Source organism: Diaphorina citri, unplaced genomic scaffold (genome assembly GCF_000475195.1).
Source record: "Diaphorina citri unplaced genomic scaffold, Diaci psyllid genome assembly version 1.1 scaffold511, whole genome shotgun sequence".
Taxonomy (NCBI): Eukaryota; Metazoa; Arthropoda; class Insecta; order Hemiptera; family Psyllidae; genus Diaphorina; species Diaphorina citri.
This window is the reverse complement of record NW_007377945.1, coordinates 6746-21860: the sequence shown is the minus strand read 5'-3', so window position 1 is coordinate 21860 and position 15115 is coordinate 6746. Positions and strand designations below refer to the sequence as shown.

Sequence of the window (15115 nt, the reverse complement as noted above, 5' to 3'; positions counted from 1 at the left end):
CTATATTGGACTTTACGGGTCTGTGTCGTAGCATGTCCGTATCACAGTGTGCTTTTCATCAGACGGGCTAGACGCTAGAAGATACGCCTTTCCATTTAGGTGCTAGGTGAACATATGAGAACACTAGAAGATTACCTACCCATCAAATATTGTTTTCCATGGAAAACATAGATAGATGGAAATTCAAGTGTAAATTTTTCGTCAATGGTGAGAATTGAACCCAGGCTGCTGGCGAACTAGCGCATGTAGAGAATGTTACTTATTCTTGTGAGGATACCCATGAAAAACAAAATCCAACGTAGATTAAACCCAGTAGCTGCAAGGGGAGTTATTCAGAGTTCAGAGATAATAGAGGGAACTGTAACAACAGAGGTCTTGTCGTCCCAAAAGTGAAAAGAGGGCACACGGCACAGGATAGGGGAAAGAAAGCCAGCTGTTTCGAGAACGAACCTCCGCACTAGTCAGTGGCGGCTCTAAAGGCAAAAATGGTTCAATGTGACCGAAGTTCGTGTGAGAGTCGAGCGGTTCTGTGAAGGGAAACAAAGTTTCGGGTAAGTAATGAGAATCAGGAATTTGACCCGATTCCAAAACAGACAAAATTTGCATTTTGAAACAAGTCAAGGATCATTATCCATTGTTATTGATCACAACTATGTCTTCACCATTGCTCCTTGTGTTTTGCATGTGTAAAAAAAAAAAAAGAAAGAAACTAGAAAATGTATGGGTGCGTGGTTAAAAGAGCCAGAAAACACATCCTTTGAGAAAGATATTATGGTGTAATACAAAATCCAAGTTATCTTCTTATAAGAGATTTTTGCCTTAAGATAGCAGAAAAATAAATCAAGTACGTACGTACGTACAAGTCAAAAATAGATCTGACCGAGAGAAAGAAAAGAAAAGAAAATACAACATGCACAATTTGCTACACCAAACCAACACCACACACATAAAATAGCCAGGGTTAATTCTTACCTTTCGACGACGATAATATCATCACTTGACGAATGTGCTGTAGAAATAAGGGCTATTTTTTTAACATACAAAACTCACAAGGACGTTTTGAACATCTAAAGGTTTTTACTACTTCGAGCTAGCTAGGACGCGTTTCGTTCTTTTTGGAGCTCATCAGCTAGATACTTAGCTCTCAGGTGCTGAGAATTCAGAAACATGGACACACCAACACTCGACCAAGAGACATTCTTATCTATTCTGATTCTTATCGTACATATGGAAATCCTAACCCAATACCACGTCTTTCATGAGGGGAAGGCAATTTAGGATTGGCAGAAAAGAGACTTCAGTCAACCATAAAGAGACTGAAGAGCGGAAACCTTGAGACTGAATACCAGAAGGTGTTGACAGAGTGGGAGTTAGAAGGTATAATAGAAAGAGTACCTATACAAGATTCTGAGAACCCATCCTACTACTTACCTCATCACCCCGAGGGGTAGATAGTTATAGCATAAAACAGAAAGTTCTGTGGGATTTTATTTCTGAGTGATTTGGAATTGATTTTATTCAACACTACTTACAAAACATGAAGAAAAAAACAAAGATTTTTCAAGTTCTTTTGTCACTTAAATTATTTCAAAAACATCTTTCCTGATTTTTTTGTTGCTATTTTGTTTTCATTTTTTCTGCTCAATAATTTTGCCCTTGTTGATTCGACTCTAGTCACTTGAATCAAAATATTTCGCACTTTTTTTTTTTGTACTGATAGGTAATCTTCAACTAACGTTCGTGCATTGCTACGAAGAAGAGAGACAAAGAGGAGGGAGGAAGAGAGAACAGAGGTTTGATAGAAAGAACTGTAACAAAGGAGGTCTTACCGTTCCGAAATTGAAAAGAAGACAGGATAGGGGAAAGCCAGCCGTTTCGAGAACGAACCTTATTTGGTTAGCATAAAGTTCGCCCTGGGCGGGAATCGAACCCGCAACTTGGCGCTTACAAGGCAGACACAGAAAAACAAAATTTTGCCAAAATTCATTCGATATCATCAGCTCAAGCCTCCCAACGTACCACTTTGTCTTCCTCCTTGCTAAATCCGTACAACCTCCTGGCTAGACATATCCTGTACGGATGTGATATCCGTACGGAAACATTGGTCAAAATCTTTGAGTGAGCCACCTCTATTTTTCCCCTTTTTCTGTACATCTATGAGCTATGGCTCGTCTGAATGGTATATTCCAGAACAAGTAACCGGAGCTCAAAATAAACAAGTTTATTACATTGGTGAAAGGCTAGATTTAGTTGTGCTACGCTCGGGCATATTACACACAACTTGGAGATATAAACTAATAATTTTATACATTTTATATAAGGGCATCATTTGGGGGAGCTGTTCCCGTTTTTATTTTCCACTGGTATTGTCAATATAATCTAAGAGGGTATGTACAACAAACACACAGACAAATCGATACGAAAATATTTCTTTCCTATACAAGTCTACATTGTAATAAGGAAAACAAAATAATACTTCCCTATTTGCTAATGGCCGAGGCCACTTTTAAAGTTTAAACTCAGTTTAAGTTTGATTCTTGGAGCAATGTGATTGGCTGAAAATTTTGAAATCAACCAATAAGATCGCTTGATCCAAGAGTTAAGCCGATTTTAAACTCATTTTCCTGGCCATGGGCATGAGAAAAACAATACTTTTCTATACTTTAAGTATGAGAAAAATTTCTTTTCTTTACCTTCTGTAATGAGAAAAATTTCTTTTCTTTACCTTCTGTAATGAGGGGGAAATTTCTCTACCTTCTGTAAGGATGAAGGGGGAATCAAAAATGTCTAACGTAGGGTAAGAGGTATGGTTGTAATTTGGATGGACTCTATCAAATTTTTACTTTTTTGTTCTAAGAATTCTAAAGAGAGTACATGTCTTGAGTCTCTACACATCAAGACCCCAATAAGATCGCTTGATCCAAGAGTTAAGCCGATTTTAAACTCATTTTCCTGGCCATGGGCATGAGAAAAACAATACTTTTCTATACCTTAAGTATGAGAAAAATTTCTTTTCTTTACCTTCTGTAAGGATGAGGGGGGAATCAAAAAACGTCTAACGTAGGGTAAGAGGTATGGTTTTAATTTGGATGGACTCTATCAAATTTTTACTTTTTTGTTGTAAGAACTCTAAAGAGATTACATGTCTTGAGTCCTCTACACATCAAGACGGAACTTTTCTGAATGGCCAAAAAATAAAATAAAAAACAGTCAGTTGGTATGAACGGTCACTCATCCAGACACTTACCACGCTTAACAAAGTGTCCTAGAAATAAACGTAACACAAATTCGAGAAGTAGGTACAAAAAATACAATGAATATTGGAAATATGGATCGCTATTTATGTCATATAAAAATGATTAAAAAATACATTTTTTTTTCTACGAATATACTTAAATCATCCTTAGAGCCAAAAAGTTCCTTTGTGATTTTTTCTTTAGATTTTTTGTAATTCGGTATTTTTACTCCCGCAAATTTGGACAAATGTTTCGCTTAGAAAAAAAGGATTTAAAATGTTTTTTTTTTTTCCCTACATTAATTACAAGAAAATCTCCCTTTTTTCGGCAGAAACTTTCTTACTGACAGGAGTAAAAATACGGATTACATTCAAATTTCAAAAAAACATTTCTTTTTCCTTTTTAAAATCAATTACATTTATTACATATTGATATTTACTTTGAACATTTATGTGTCTCCTTATATCATATCTAAAACGATATGTTACAAGTTCTGATAAAAAAACAACTAAAAAGTGCCGATAGAGAGAAAAGAGGAAGGAAGAATGATAAAAGTACATGAATAGAAGCAGAGGTGCAAATAAGCACTCACACGGAAAATGTAGGACTGTTAACAAGAGGTACCTGTATTTGGTATCGCATGCCTTGGCAAGGGTACCCATGCCGATAGAGAGAAAAGAGGAAGGAAGAATGATAAAAGTACATGAATAGAAGCAGAGGTGCAAATAAGCACTCACACGGAAAATGTAGAACTGTTAACAAGAGGTACCTGTATTTGGTATCGCATGCCTTGGCAAGGGTACCCAAAGTACCCACACCCATATTGGGTATCACTTCCATAATCTTGACCTAGCTCTGATGGTCGGGACCACAACCCATATTAGGTATCACTTCCATAATCTTGACCTAGCTCTGATGGTCGGGACCACAAAGTGAGTTTAAACATTGTTTAAGTTAAACCTTTTGGATGAATCAATATGATTGGTAGATTTTAAAAAAATCCGAAAATCAGATTTGCCTAATCCAAAAGTTAACCTTAAGCTAAACTTTTGGATGAATCAATATGATTGGTAGATTTTAAAAAAATCCGAAAATCAGATTTGCCTAATCCAAAAGTTAACCTTGAGCTTGAACTCATTTCAACTTTTCTCCTTCTTCCATTCAACTTTAAGCATTTCAACTTTTCTCCTTCTTCCATTCAACTTTAAGCATTTCGAATAACAGTAGGGATTTGTATGCAGTTGAACCTGTCCCATTGGGAATCCAAGGGACCGGCACTTTTTCCCACATATCCAGGTTTCCCAATTACAATCACGATGAATGATGAATGAAGGGTCCACGATTTACTTCCGTTTATCCTGGTTTTTCACTTATATACTTAGACAAGTTCAACTGTAGTTAGGAATAGTTTAAAATTTCACACTAAACTGACTAAACGGTTGATATAATCAAGTATCTCTTGTTAACAGTCCTAGGGATAAAGTGCAAACCCATGGATACAAAATTACAAACCCAATACTATCATCTGTGATATTTACTCCTATGCAACACAACCTGGTCAAGACACTAGCCTGGTAATCAGGAGGGCCTGGGTTCAATTCCGGCCGAGGTATATAATTATCCTTCACATTGTACCACAATATTAGAAATAGCTTACTGCTGGGGAGAGGATTCTTTAGTCCTACTTGTGCTGTAGAGGGATAAAGTGCAAACCCATGGATACAAAATTACAAACCCAATACTATCATCTGTGATATTTACTCCTATGCAACACAACCTGGTCAGCCTGCTAATCAGGAGGGCCTGGGTTCAATTCCGGCGGAGGTATATAATATTATCCTTCACATTGTTTGAGAACTTGACTACAATATTAGTAATAGCTTACTGCTGGGGAAGGGATTCTTCAGTCCTCCTAGTGCTGTAGAAATAAGGGCTATTTTTTTAACATACAAAACTCAAAAGGACGTTTTGAACATCTAAAGGTTTTTACTACTTCGAGCTATCTAGGACGCGTTTCGTTCTTTTTGGAGCTCATCAGCTAGATACTTAGCTCTCAGGTGCTAAGAATTCAGAAACTGTACGTAGGATTCCGTTACTGCAGATATAGGTACACTTTAATTCTCACGACAGTAGAACATGCTTATTGCAAGCAACAATACAGAAATCTCCTTCCTGTAATCAGCATTACAGGTAGAATTCCTCAGTGTAGTCAGAGTCAGCATTACAGGAACTTCCTGATTGTTGGGCAGCATTGAACAGCGGCAGCGCAGCATTTGGAGTATTGGAGTGATAGATATATTATTTGGATTTACAACGTTCAAGATTTCAGGTACAAGATGGGAGAAGACAAATACAATGGCAAAATACTTCTTTTATTTTATCTGAAACAAAGGAACAAAAAATCACATGTTTTAGTTGACATATCTCGTTCAAGATTTCAGGTACAAGATGGGAGAAGACAAATACAATGGCAAAATACTTCTTTTATTTTATCTGAAACAAAGGAACAAAAAACATGTTTTAGTTGACATAGGTATCTTTGAACGAATAAAATGAGTGTTAATGTACATAGGTACTTTGCACATAAGTTTGTTCGTTTCATCGTTATACTGCCATCCATATTTAAATCCGCTCATTTTCCCAATCATACTCGAAGCAACATTTTTTTTTCTTTTTTTTGCCACCTGTTCGGAGAACAAACCTTGTAGGTTCAAGATAAAGTTCGCCCCGGGCTGGCATCAAAAAAGCTACCTCTAGCGTTCACAAAGTACCCTCAAAGCTAACTAAGCTGGCTATTGGGAAAACATTTTGAAATTCAATTTGATCTGAATCCGGCCCGAAGGACCAAAAGTGTGGGGCTGAGTAAGTGAAATAAAGCACAAGTTGAATCCGGCCCGAAGGACCAAAAGTGTGGGACTGAGTAAGTGAAATAAAGCACAAGTTGAATCCGGCCCGAAGGACCAAAAGTGTGGGGCTGAGTAAGTGAAATAAAGCACAAATTGAATCCGGCCCGAAGGACCAAAAGTGTGGGGAGTTTTAGAAAGTGAAGACATTGTGTAATTTGGTGAACCTGCTGCTACTACAACAAGTAAGTGAAATAAAGCACAAGTTGAATCCGGCCCGAAGGACCAAAAGTGTGGGGCTGAGTAAGTGAAATAAAGCACAAGTTGAATCCAAGTTTCACGGAAATCGAATCCGTGACTTTGAGGAGCAGAGAAGACGAATAAATAAGAAATAATAGAAGTCTAGGAAATTTGTGATTGTATTTACATTTGTTAAATAATAAATAAATATAGCTATTTTACAATTATTTATGAGATAGAGGGAATCACAAAATCTTTACAGTAAAGATAACAACACTATGATCAAGATAAATTTCACTGCCTTATTTCAATTTGAGAGAAAATGTACAAATCGACTACATAGGTAAAGATAAAGAACCCTGTTTAAAGCTCAAATTTAATTTGATCTAAATGGATTTAATGATTTATAAACACTGAACTACTCACCTCTAAACAATATAAACAAGATCAGTGCCGGGCGGGATCTCAATAGTCGTTGAACAGATCAGATGCTCAAATTTAGAATTGCCCCTCCTTCCGTTCGAGTTCGAAAATACATTTGGAATTTAGACCACAAAATGAAATGTTTCCAACAGATTAATTCACTGCTAAGAAATTACCCAAGGAAAGGAATTGAAGTTCTAAATTTGAGCCCAAGAGGGTGGAGAATGAAGTGTTCTTAAGATTTAGAGGTTAGAAGTTAGAACTATAGAAAAAGAGAGCTACTGATGTACTAATGGTAACTACTTACAAGCAAGCTAAGAAGGTTACAGGAGGGGTGAGAGAAAGCTACAGAGTAATAGTCATGCTCGTGCGTGCAATTCAATCGAAGTAGAAGATTAGTTATGGGCTAAATGAAGCAAGCAAGCAAGCTCTACATAAGGACAGCACTCTCACATGCATCTGATAGACTCCTATCTCCTAAATCTTCAAGTGTCTATTCGACAACGAGTGACATAGATGGACAGGAACCCGTCTACATTTCACGTAATCTAATGGAGCAAGTTATGTGGGGCTGAGTAAGTGAAATAAAGCACAAGTTGAATCCGGCCCGAAGGAACAAAAGTGTGGGGCTGAGTAAGTGAAATAAAGCACAAATTGAATCCAAGTTTCACGGAAATCGAATCCGTGACTTTGAGGAGCAGAGAAGACGAATAAATAAGAAATAATAGAAGTCTAGGAAATTTGTGATTGTATTTACATTTGTTAAATAAATAAATATAGCTATTTTACAATTATTTATGAGATAGAGGGAATCACAAAATCTTTACAGTAAAGATAACAACACTATGATCAAGATAAATTGAGAATTGCCCCTCCTTCCGTTCGAGTTCGAAAATACATTTGGAATTTAGACCACAAAATGAAATATTTCCAACAGATTCACTGCTAAGAAATTGCCCAAGGAAAGGAATTGAAGTTCTAAATTTGAGCCCAAGAGGGTGAAGAATGAAGTGTTCTTAAGATTTAGAGGTTAGAATTATAGAAAAAGAGAGCTACTGATGTACTAATGGTAACTACTTACAAGCAAGCTATTTACAAAGGTTACAGGAGGGGTGAGAGAAAGCTACAGAGTAATAGTCATGCTTGTGCGTGCAATTCAAGTAGAAGATTAGTTATCGAAGTAGAAGATTAGTTATAGGCTAAATGAAGCAAGCAAGCTCTACATAAGGACAGTACTCTCACATGCATCTGATAGACTCCTATCTCCTAAATTTTCAAGTGTCTATTCGACAACGAGTGACATAGATGGATAGGAACCTGTCTACATTTCATGTAATCTAATGGAGCAAGTTACTATCTTAGAGAAGGGACTACACTTCAAGGTAATCCCGTCCAGCTTAAATTCCCCATCGATTTCTCCCATCTATCGAAATCCAGAGTGTCCCATTCAATACACCCGTTCCTCCCATCTGCAACTAGAGAGCTCTTCAAATACAAAGCAAATATCTACCCCCGAGCCACACACACCGGAACGCACGGGACTTACCGCTACTACTGGAAGTCCCCGCCGATCCGTTCACCACGGCAGCCGTGGACTGAATGACACTCGAGTGCCCACTGCTCGCTGACCCCTGCACCCCGCCGGAAACACCCGAGGGGACTTCGTATCGACTCGGCGCCGGCACGAAGTAAGACGAAGAGGTGCCCAGTGAGATCATGACGTCATTGCGTAAGGGTCCGCCGTGCGAGGCAGAGGCAGAGTCGGGGGGCTCCTCCTTGATTGCGGAACATTGCACTAGAGAATTACTACTGGATGATGAGGTACCCTGTAAGAAATATTCAACATCATAAAGTTGCATTAACCCTGTTTAGATAAGAAAAGGACATTTTGTGTCAATCGGAACATTGCACTAGAGAATTACTACTGGATGATGAGGTACCCTGTAAGAAATATTCAACATCATAAAGTTGCATTAACCCTGTTTAAATAAGAAAAGGACATACCTATTTTTAAGGTTCCATTTTCTTTTGTGTCAATACAGCTACAGTAATATAAAGATAGGATGGAATACAGGCTTTTAATTTCTTTTGTGTCAATACAGCTACAGTAATATAAAGATAGGATGGAATACAGGCTTTTGACAAAATATATTCTGTATATTTTTACTTGAGCTCTGGGCTTATTTATGTATTTACCTGTCTACTATGAGCTGTGGTGGAGTGGCTAGTGGTTCTCCCCCTGGTCAGAGGGGAGGCTCCACGTCGTACCGAGGTTGGGGGACTCTGCCCGGTGGTATCATCGGGTTCCGGACACAGGAACACCTCGATAGGGCCGCTCTTGGAACGCATGAACATCTGGAGGAAGTTGGGTCTGGTAGGTTTGGGTACTTCGAGATGAGACTCGGGTGGGGCTTTGACCAGCATGACAGTGCGTCTCGGTATTCTGGTAGGTTTGGGTACTTCGAGATGAGACTCGGGTGGGGCTTTGACCAGCATGACAGTGCCGGTCTCGGTGGTCTGGTAGGTTTGGGTACTTCGAGATGAGACTCGGGTGGGGCTTTGACCAGCATGACAGTGCTGACATATCTTTGAACGAATAAAACGAGTGTTAATGTACATAGGTACTTTGCACATAAGTTTGTTCGTTTCATCGTTATACTGCCATCTATATTTAATTCCGCTCATTTTCACAATCATACTCGAAGCAACATTTTTTTTGCCACCTGTTCGGAGAACAAACCTTGTAGGTTCAAGATGAAGTTCGCCCCGGGCTGGCATCAAATAAGCTACCTCTAGCGTTTACAAAGTAGGTGCGCTACCCTCAAAGCTAACTAAGCTGGCTATTGGGATAACATTTTGAAATTCAATTTGATCCAAATGGATTAAATGATTTATAAACACTGAACTACTCACCTCTAAACATTATAAACAAGATCAGTGCCGGGCGGGATCTCAATAGTCGTTGAACAGATCAGACAGACCCTCGTCAGCACTCAGACAGAAACTATAATCCGCACTAGTCAGTGGCGGCTCCAAAGGCAAAAATGGTTCAATGTGACCGAAGTTCGTGTGAGAGTCGAGCGGTTCTGTGAAGGGAAATAAAGTTTTGGGTAAGTAATGAGAATAAGGAATTTGACCCGATTCCAAAATAGACAAAATTTGCATTTTGAAACAAGTCAAGGATCATTATCCATTGTTATTGATCACAACTATGTCTTCACCATTGCTCCTTGTGTTTTGCATGTGTAAAAAAAAAAAAAAAAAAACTAGAAAATGTATGGGTACGTGGTTAAAACAGCCAGAAAACACATCCTTTGAGAAAGATATTATGGTGTAATACAAAATCCAAGTTATCTTCTTATGAGAGATTTTTGCCTTAAGATAGCAGAAAAATAAATCATGTACGTACGTACGTACAAGTCAGAAATAGATCTGACCAAGAGAAAGGAAAGAAAAGAAAATACAACATGCACAATTTGCTACACCAAACCAACACCACACAGATAAAATAGCCAGGGTTAATTCTTACCTTTCGACGATAATACCATCACTTGACGAAAACAACAAGTGAACAAGGACGCATTACAAGATTCACAAGTTAGAAAAAGACAGCAAGCAAATGAAGCTTCAAGCACGTGCAATAGAAGATGAAAAATATAGGTAAATGTTCATGTATGTCAAGAAATAGTAAAAGTTGAGCAAGTTAAAAACTAGAATATGTACAATACAATATTAGAGAAAAAGTCAAAGCACACTGTTGATTTCATTCTCATCACTAGGAAATAAGCCAATGGGGGATAGAAAATATAGAAAATTATGTAAAAAAGATCTTAAAATAAAATAAATGTTAGTAATGGCCAAGTCAGACTGATTAGTCACAAGAGGGGGGCGTGGCCAGGTTAGTCAGAATTGGGCGTGGCCCTAGTCATTCCATGAGGTGGGTGGGGGCTGGGGGCGGGCATTAAACTGTGGGCTGAATTCCATGGTGCTACAAGTAGTGTAGTAACATGGGACTGTACCACGACACGGAATTAACCCAAGTTTCAAATGCTAGGAAGCAATGTGCAGCGAGCAAGCAGGATGCAGCATGACAGGAAATGGGTTAATAAATAATGGGGAAGCAATAAAATTCGAAAAAGCAAGTTTAATGAGTTAACATAAAATTAAAATAATAAATAATACCTAATACATTTCACTTTGCGTACCACGACACGGAATTAACCCAAGTTTCAAATGCTAGGAAGCAATGTGCAGCGAGCAAGCAGGATGCAGCATGACAGGAAATGGGTAATAAATAATGGGGAAGCAATAAAATTCGAAAAAGCAAGTTTAATGACTTAAAATAAAATTAAAATAATAATAAATTTCACTTTGCATTATTTTCATTTTATTTCATGGAACTTCACAAAGTTACTGAGTCTTCCATCAATATGTTTAATTAGTTACTTACTTTTCCTATTTTTAGTCACATTTCTTAAATTAATTTGTAAGAATTTTCAAAGTACCCGAAAGGGAGCATGTTAACTGAATAAGTATTTTGTCACTTTATTATTACTTGGTCTTGATAAATATTGGCGATTACTTTGGTAATAGTAATAATTTATAATGTACAACAACAAACAACAACTCCCTTTTTTTTGTTACATCATGAAATTGAAGAGATTCCGAAATACACAGAATAGCAACTTTACCTGAGTTGTGTGTAGTTAATGTAAAGTGAACCCTGGGAAACTTAAACTGTGATATCTATACGGAAATATATTCGATATCATCAGCTCAAGCCTCCCAACGTACCACTTTGTCTTCCTCCTTGCTAAATCCGTACAACCTCCTGGCTAGACATATCCTATACGGATGTGATATCCGTACGGAAACATTGGTCAAGATCTTTGAGTGAGCCACCTCTATTTTTCCCCTTTTTCCGTACATCTATGAGCTATGGCTCGTCTGAATGGCAAACTAATAATTTTATACATTTTATATAAGGGCATCATTTGGGGGAGCTGTTCCCGTTTTTATTTTCCACTGGTATTGTCAATATAATTTAAGAGGGTATGTACAACAAACACACAGACAAATCGATACGAAAATATTTCTTTCCTATAAGCCTAAATTCAATGGCATCAAACGTTCAATCACTTTGAACTTTCGTGCAAAATATTCCAGAACAAGTAACCGGAGCTCAAAATAAACATGTTTATTACATTGGTGAAAGGCTAGATTTAGTTGTGCTACGCTCGGGCATATTACACCAAGTAATCATGAAGTAAATATGTATAATTTATCAAGTTAACAGAAGCAAAGCATAGAACAGATGAAGAGAACAAGCGCAGAAGACACTACACCAAGGCGACTTCGACTTCCCATGGATAAAAGAAATCATTACTGTGATGCCAAATGTGAAGTAAAATAACACGGCAGTCACAAGCGATGATTTCCCTAGCCATGAGAAGCAACCTCTCCATTGCAGACCGAGTAGTGAACCGCAACCTTTGCAGCACAAGTTGAATCCGGCCTAGTAAAATAACACGGCAGTCACAAGCGATGATTTCCCTAGCCATGAGAAGCAACCTCTCCATTGCAGATCGAGTAGTGAACCGCAACCTTTGCAGCACAAACCTAATTCGGCCCGAAGGACCAAAAGTGTGGGGCTGAGTAAGTGAAATAAAGCACAAGTTGAATCCGGCCCAAAGGACCAAAAGTGTGGGGCTGAGTAAGTGAAATAAAGCACAAGTTGAATCCGGCCCGAAGGACCAAAAGTGTGGGGCTGAGTAAGTGAAATAAAGCACAAGTTGAATCCGGCCCGAAGGACCAAAAGTGTGGGGCTGAGTAAGTGAAATAAAGCACAAGTTGAATCCCGCCCGAAGGACCAAAAGTGTGGGGCTGAGTAAGTGAAATAAAGCACAAGTTGAATCCGGCCCGAAGGACCAAAAGTGTGGGGCTGAGTAAGTGAAATAAAGCACAAATTGAATCCGGCCCGAAGGACCAAAAGTGTGGGGCTGAGTAAGTGAAATAAAGCACAAATAAGGTCCTGAGGGATAAGAATATGAAGGTTAGAATAAGGTCCTGAGGGATAAGAATATGAAGGTTAGAATAAGGTCCTGAGGGATAAAGAATATCGAGCTTAGTTTAAGAGGTCCCGAGGGAAAAGTGGGAATATAGTGGTTAGTTAGATTTAATTGATTATGGACACTCGATGCTATGTTGAAAGCCCAGAAGAAGTTAGACAGTAGAAACATAGAGGTTAGTTATTAATAGGTTGTTGTTTATAAATCGCTAGCATCCCAATATTTTGCTACAATATTAATGCTGGTTTATTAAAAAAACATGATCTAAATCACACTCATCCATCAGTCGGGGGGTTAGGGTTAGGGTTATTTATTAACCTAGATTTGGAAGGGGGGACGCGGATAGAGAAATCGATAATCTTTTCCAAAGACGCCGAAATGAGAAAAACCGATCTAAAAATCGCTGAAATGAGGCTGGCGTTCATTGGAACATTTGAAGAACATAAAGGACACTGACAAGAGTGAATAGTTGAATACATACAACCAATTCTATGCAGGTGTTCTGCCAAGTAATCGTGCCCGGTTAGAAGGCGAAATTCTAATAGGTATTTACTATAAGTGAACTGGCATTTTTTTAGAATATAATAACAGCGCCGCAGGCGAAATTTTTGAACATTTTGGTCTAAAGCATGAACCTGAAGTTATATAGGCTCTCGTTTTATAGAGATTATATTGCTGAGATTATATGTTGCCCCTTCATGGTTGCATACTTTTTTAATTGAAATCTTTCTTTGTCTTTTTTTGGGCTTTGAAAAATTCCCTGACTTTTTTCGATTTTCCAGTCTGGTAGACACCCTGCTGAGTAGGGAAAATAATTGTTGAAATCTATTGTTGTCTAAAAAATTGATCGACATACGTAATCGATGTCCCACGTCAATAGAAAGTTACTCACCTGTGATTTGGGCGGTAAGGTCAAAGGTCGCTGAAGTATTTGGTTCTGTGGTGTGACCCCGTACTCATGGTCCAGAAGATGAAATGGACTGGGGGTGCCTTGGTCCAGATGTGTCATGTCTCCTCCACTCATTGGAGAGGATATGCCTCCTCCACCTCCCTCATCCATTAGGAGGAGACGTAGTCCGCCTCGTGACATGCTTCGGGTCTGCTGAAACACAAAACATACCAAACCAGAACCATTAGAACAAACAAAGGAATTTCAATTGTACTTGTCCCAAATGGAATTTTAATCGTGCTTCGTAAGCGCTAGGTTGTCCTCCCTCATCCATTAGGAGGAGACGTAGTCCGCCTCGTGACATGCTTCGGGTCTGCTGAAACACAAAACATACCAAACCAGAACCATCAGAACAAACAAAGGAATTTTAATTTATTGTACTTGTCCCAAATGGAGTTTTAATCGTGCTTCGTAAGCCCTAGGTTGCGGGTTCGATTCCAGCCCCGGGCGAATTTTATCCTAAACAGAAAAGGTTCGTTCTCGGAACGGCTGGCTTTTTACTATCCTGGTCTTTTCTCTTCCATTTCGGGACGATAAAACAAAAAGTTTTTTATTACCTTTCGAAGTTTAGTAAGCGCAAGAGCGGACCTGGGCCTAACAATTGCTTTGGTTCTAAACACATTCTTGTCACACAGTAATGTCATTGGGATAATAAGTAATAATAATTTCAAGTTATTGAATAAATTAATAATAAACAAAATGGCTCTCTAGTGTTAGGATGTTTTCATATTTCGGTCCAGTTGATTTAAACTTATTTTATTAACACGAATGTTATTGGAAATATTTTCAAAAATAAACGACAAAATAAAAATATAAACCTCAGTGAAAAAAATACAGAGTAAAAAATAAACTCAACAATTTATAAAAGCGAGAAAAAAATAAATAGGTAAATAGAAAGTTAAAAACACCAAGAATTTAAAGAAAAAATAAATAAAATAAAGAATACAGAACACGAAGAAGAAAAACACACAAATTGAAAAATAAAAAACAACGAAAAAACAAACTTTAATCACCACACAAATTAAGAACAATTAACAAATTATCGATGATTGTAATTAACAGATTATTGCACTCTACATGCAATAAACTTCATAACCGGATGCATTTTGATGTTTCCAAAAGCGTTTGACTCTCTCCGTGACTTGCATATTACGCAAGCCATTGCATTTCTCAGGGGTAACTTTTGTCTCCCCAACCACACCGGGGGCATAAAACATGATCTAAATCACACTCATCCATCAGTCGGGGGGTTAGGGTTATTTATTAACCTAGATTTGGAAAGGGGACGCGGATAGAGAAATCGATAATCTTTTCCAAAGACGCCGAAATGAGAAAAACCGATCTAAAAATCGCTGT

The 15115-nt window shown here is 38.1% G+C and overlaps 1 protein-coding gene and 2 long non-coding RNA genes across 3 annotated transcripts; all 3 read right to left on the bottom strand.

The window, feature by feature from the left end:
• Positions 1-236: 236 nt before the first annotated feature.
• Positions 237-14403, bottom strand: LOC103509569. Its single transcript, XM_026823860.1, has 6 exons — positions 14317-14403; positions 13703-13912; positions 8939-9328; positions 8289-8568; positions 447-527; positions 237-316 (listed from the first exon to the last, which is right to left on the bottom strand). The coding sequence occupies exons 1-6, from the start codon at positions 14401-14403 to the stop codon at positions 237-239; spliced, it is 1128 nt and encodes a 375-aa protein (XP_026679661.1).
• LOC113467606 lies at positions 3012-4927 on the bottom strand. The gene is made up of 2 exons (XR_003391624.1): positions 4284-4927; positions 3012-4196 (listed from the first exon to the last, which is right to left on the bottom strand). It is a non-coding gene; the product is annotated as an uncharacterized LOC113467606 (long non-coding RNA).
• On the bottom strand, positions 4995-6809 carry LOC113467608. The gene is made up of 2 exons (XR_003391626.1): positions 6746-6809; positions 4995-5617 (listed from the first exon to the last, which is right to left on the bottom strand). It is a non-coding gene; the product is annotated as an uncharacterized LOC113467608 (long non-coding RNA).
• Positions 14404-15115: the final 712 nt, after the last annotated feature.

What these genes read in the sequence shown, in the direction of transcription:
- LOC103509569 (XM_026823860.1), bottom strand. Translation starts at nt 14,403, where the DNA reads ATGACATTACTGTGTGACAAGAATGTGTTTAGAACCAAAGCAATTGTT. An exon ending in CGCTTACTAAACTTCGAAAG is followed by an intron (nt 13,913 to 14,316) that starts GTAATAAAAAAC and finishes TTTGTGTTTCAG; the next exon opens with CAGACCCGAAGCATGTCACG. An exon ending in GGGGACTTCCAGTAGTAGCG is followed by an intron (nt 528 to 8,288) that starts GTAAGTCCCGTG and finishes TTCCCTTCACAG; the next exon opens with AACCGCTCGACTCTCACACG.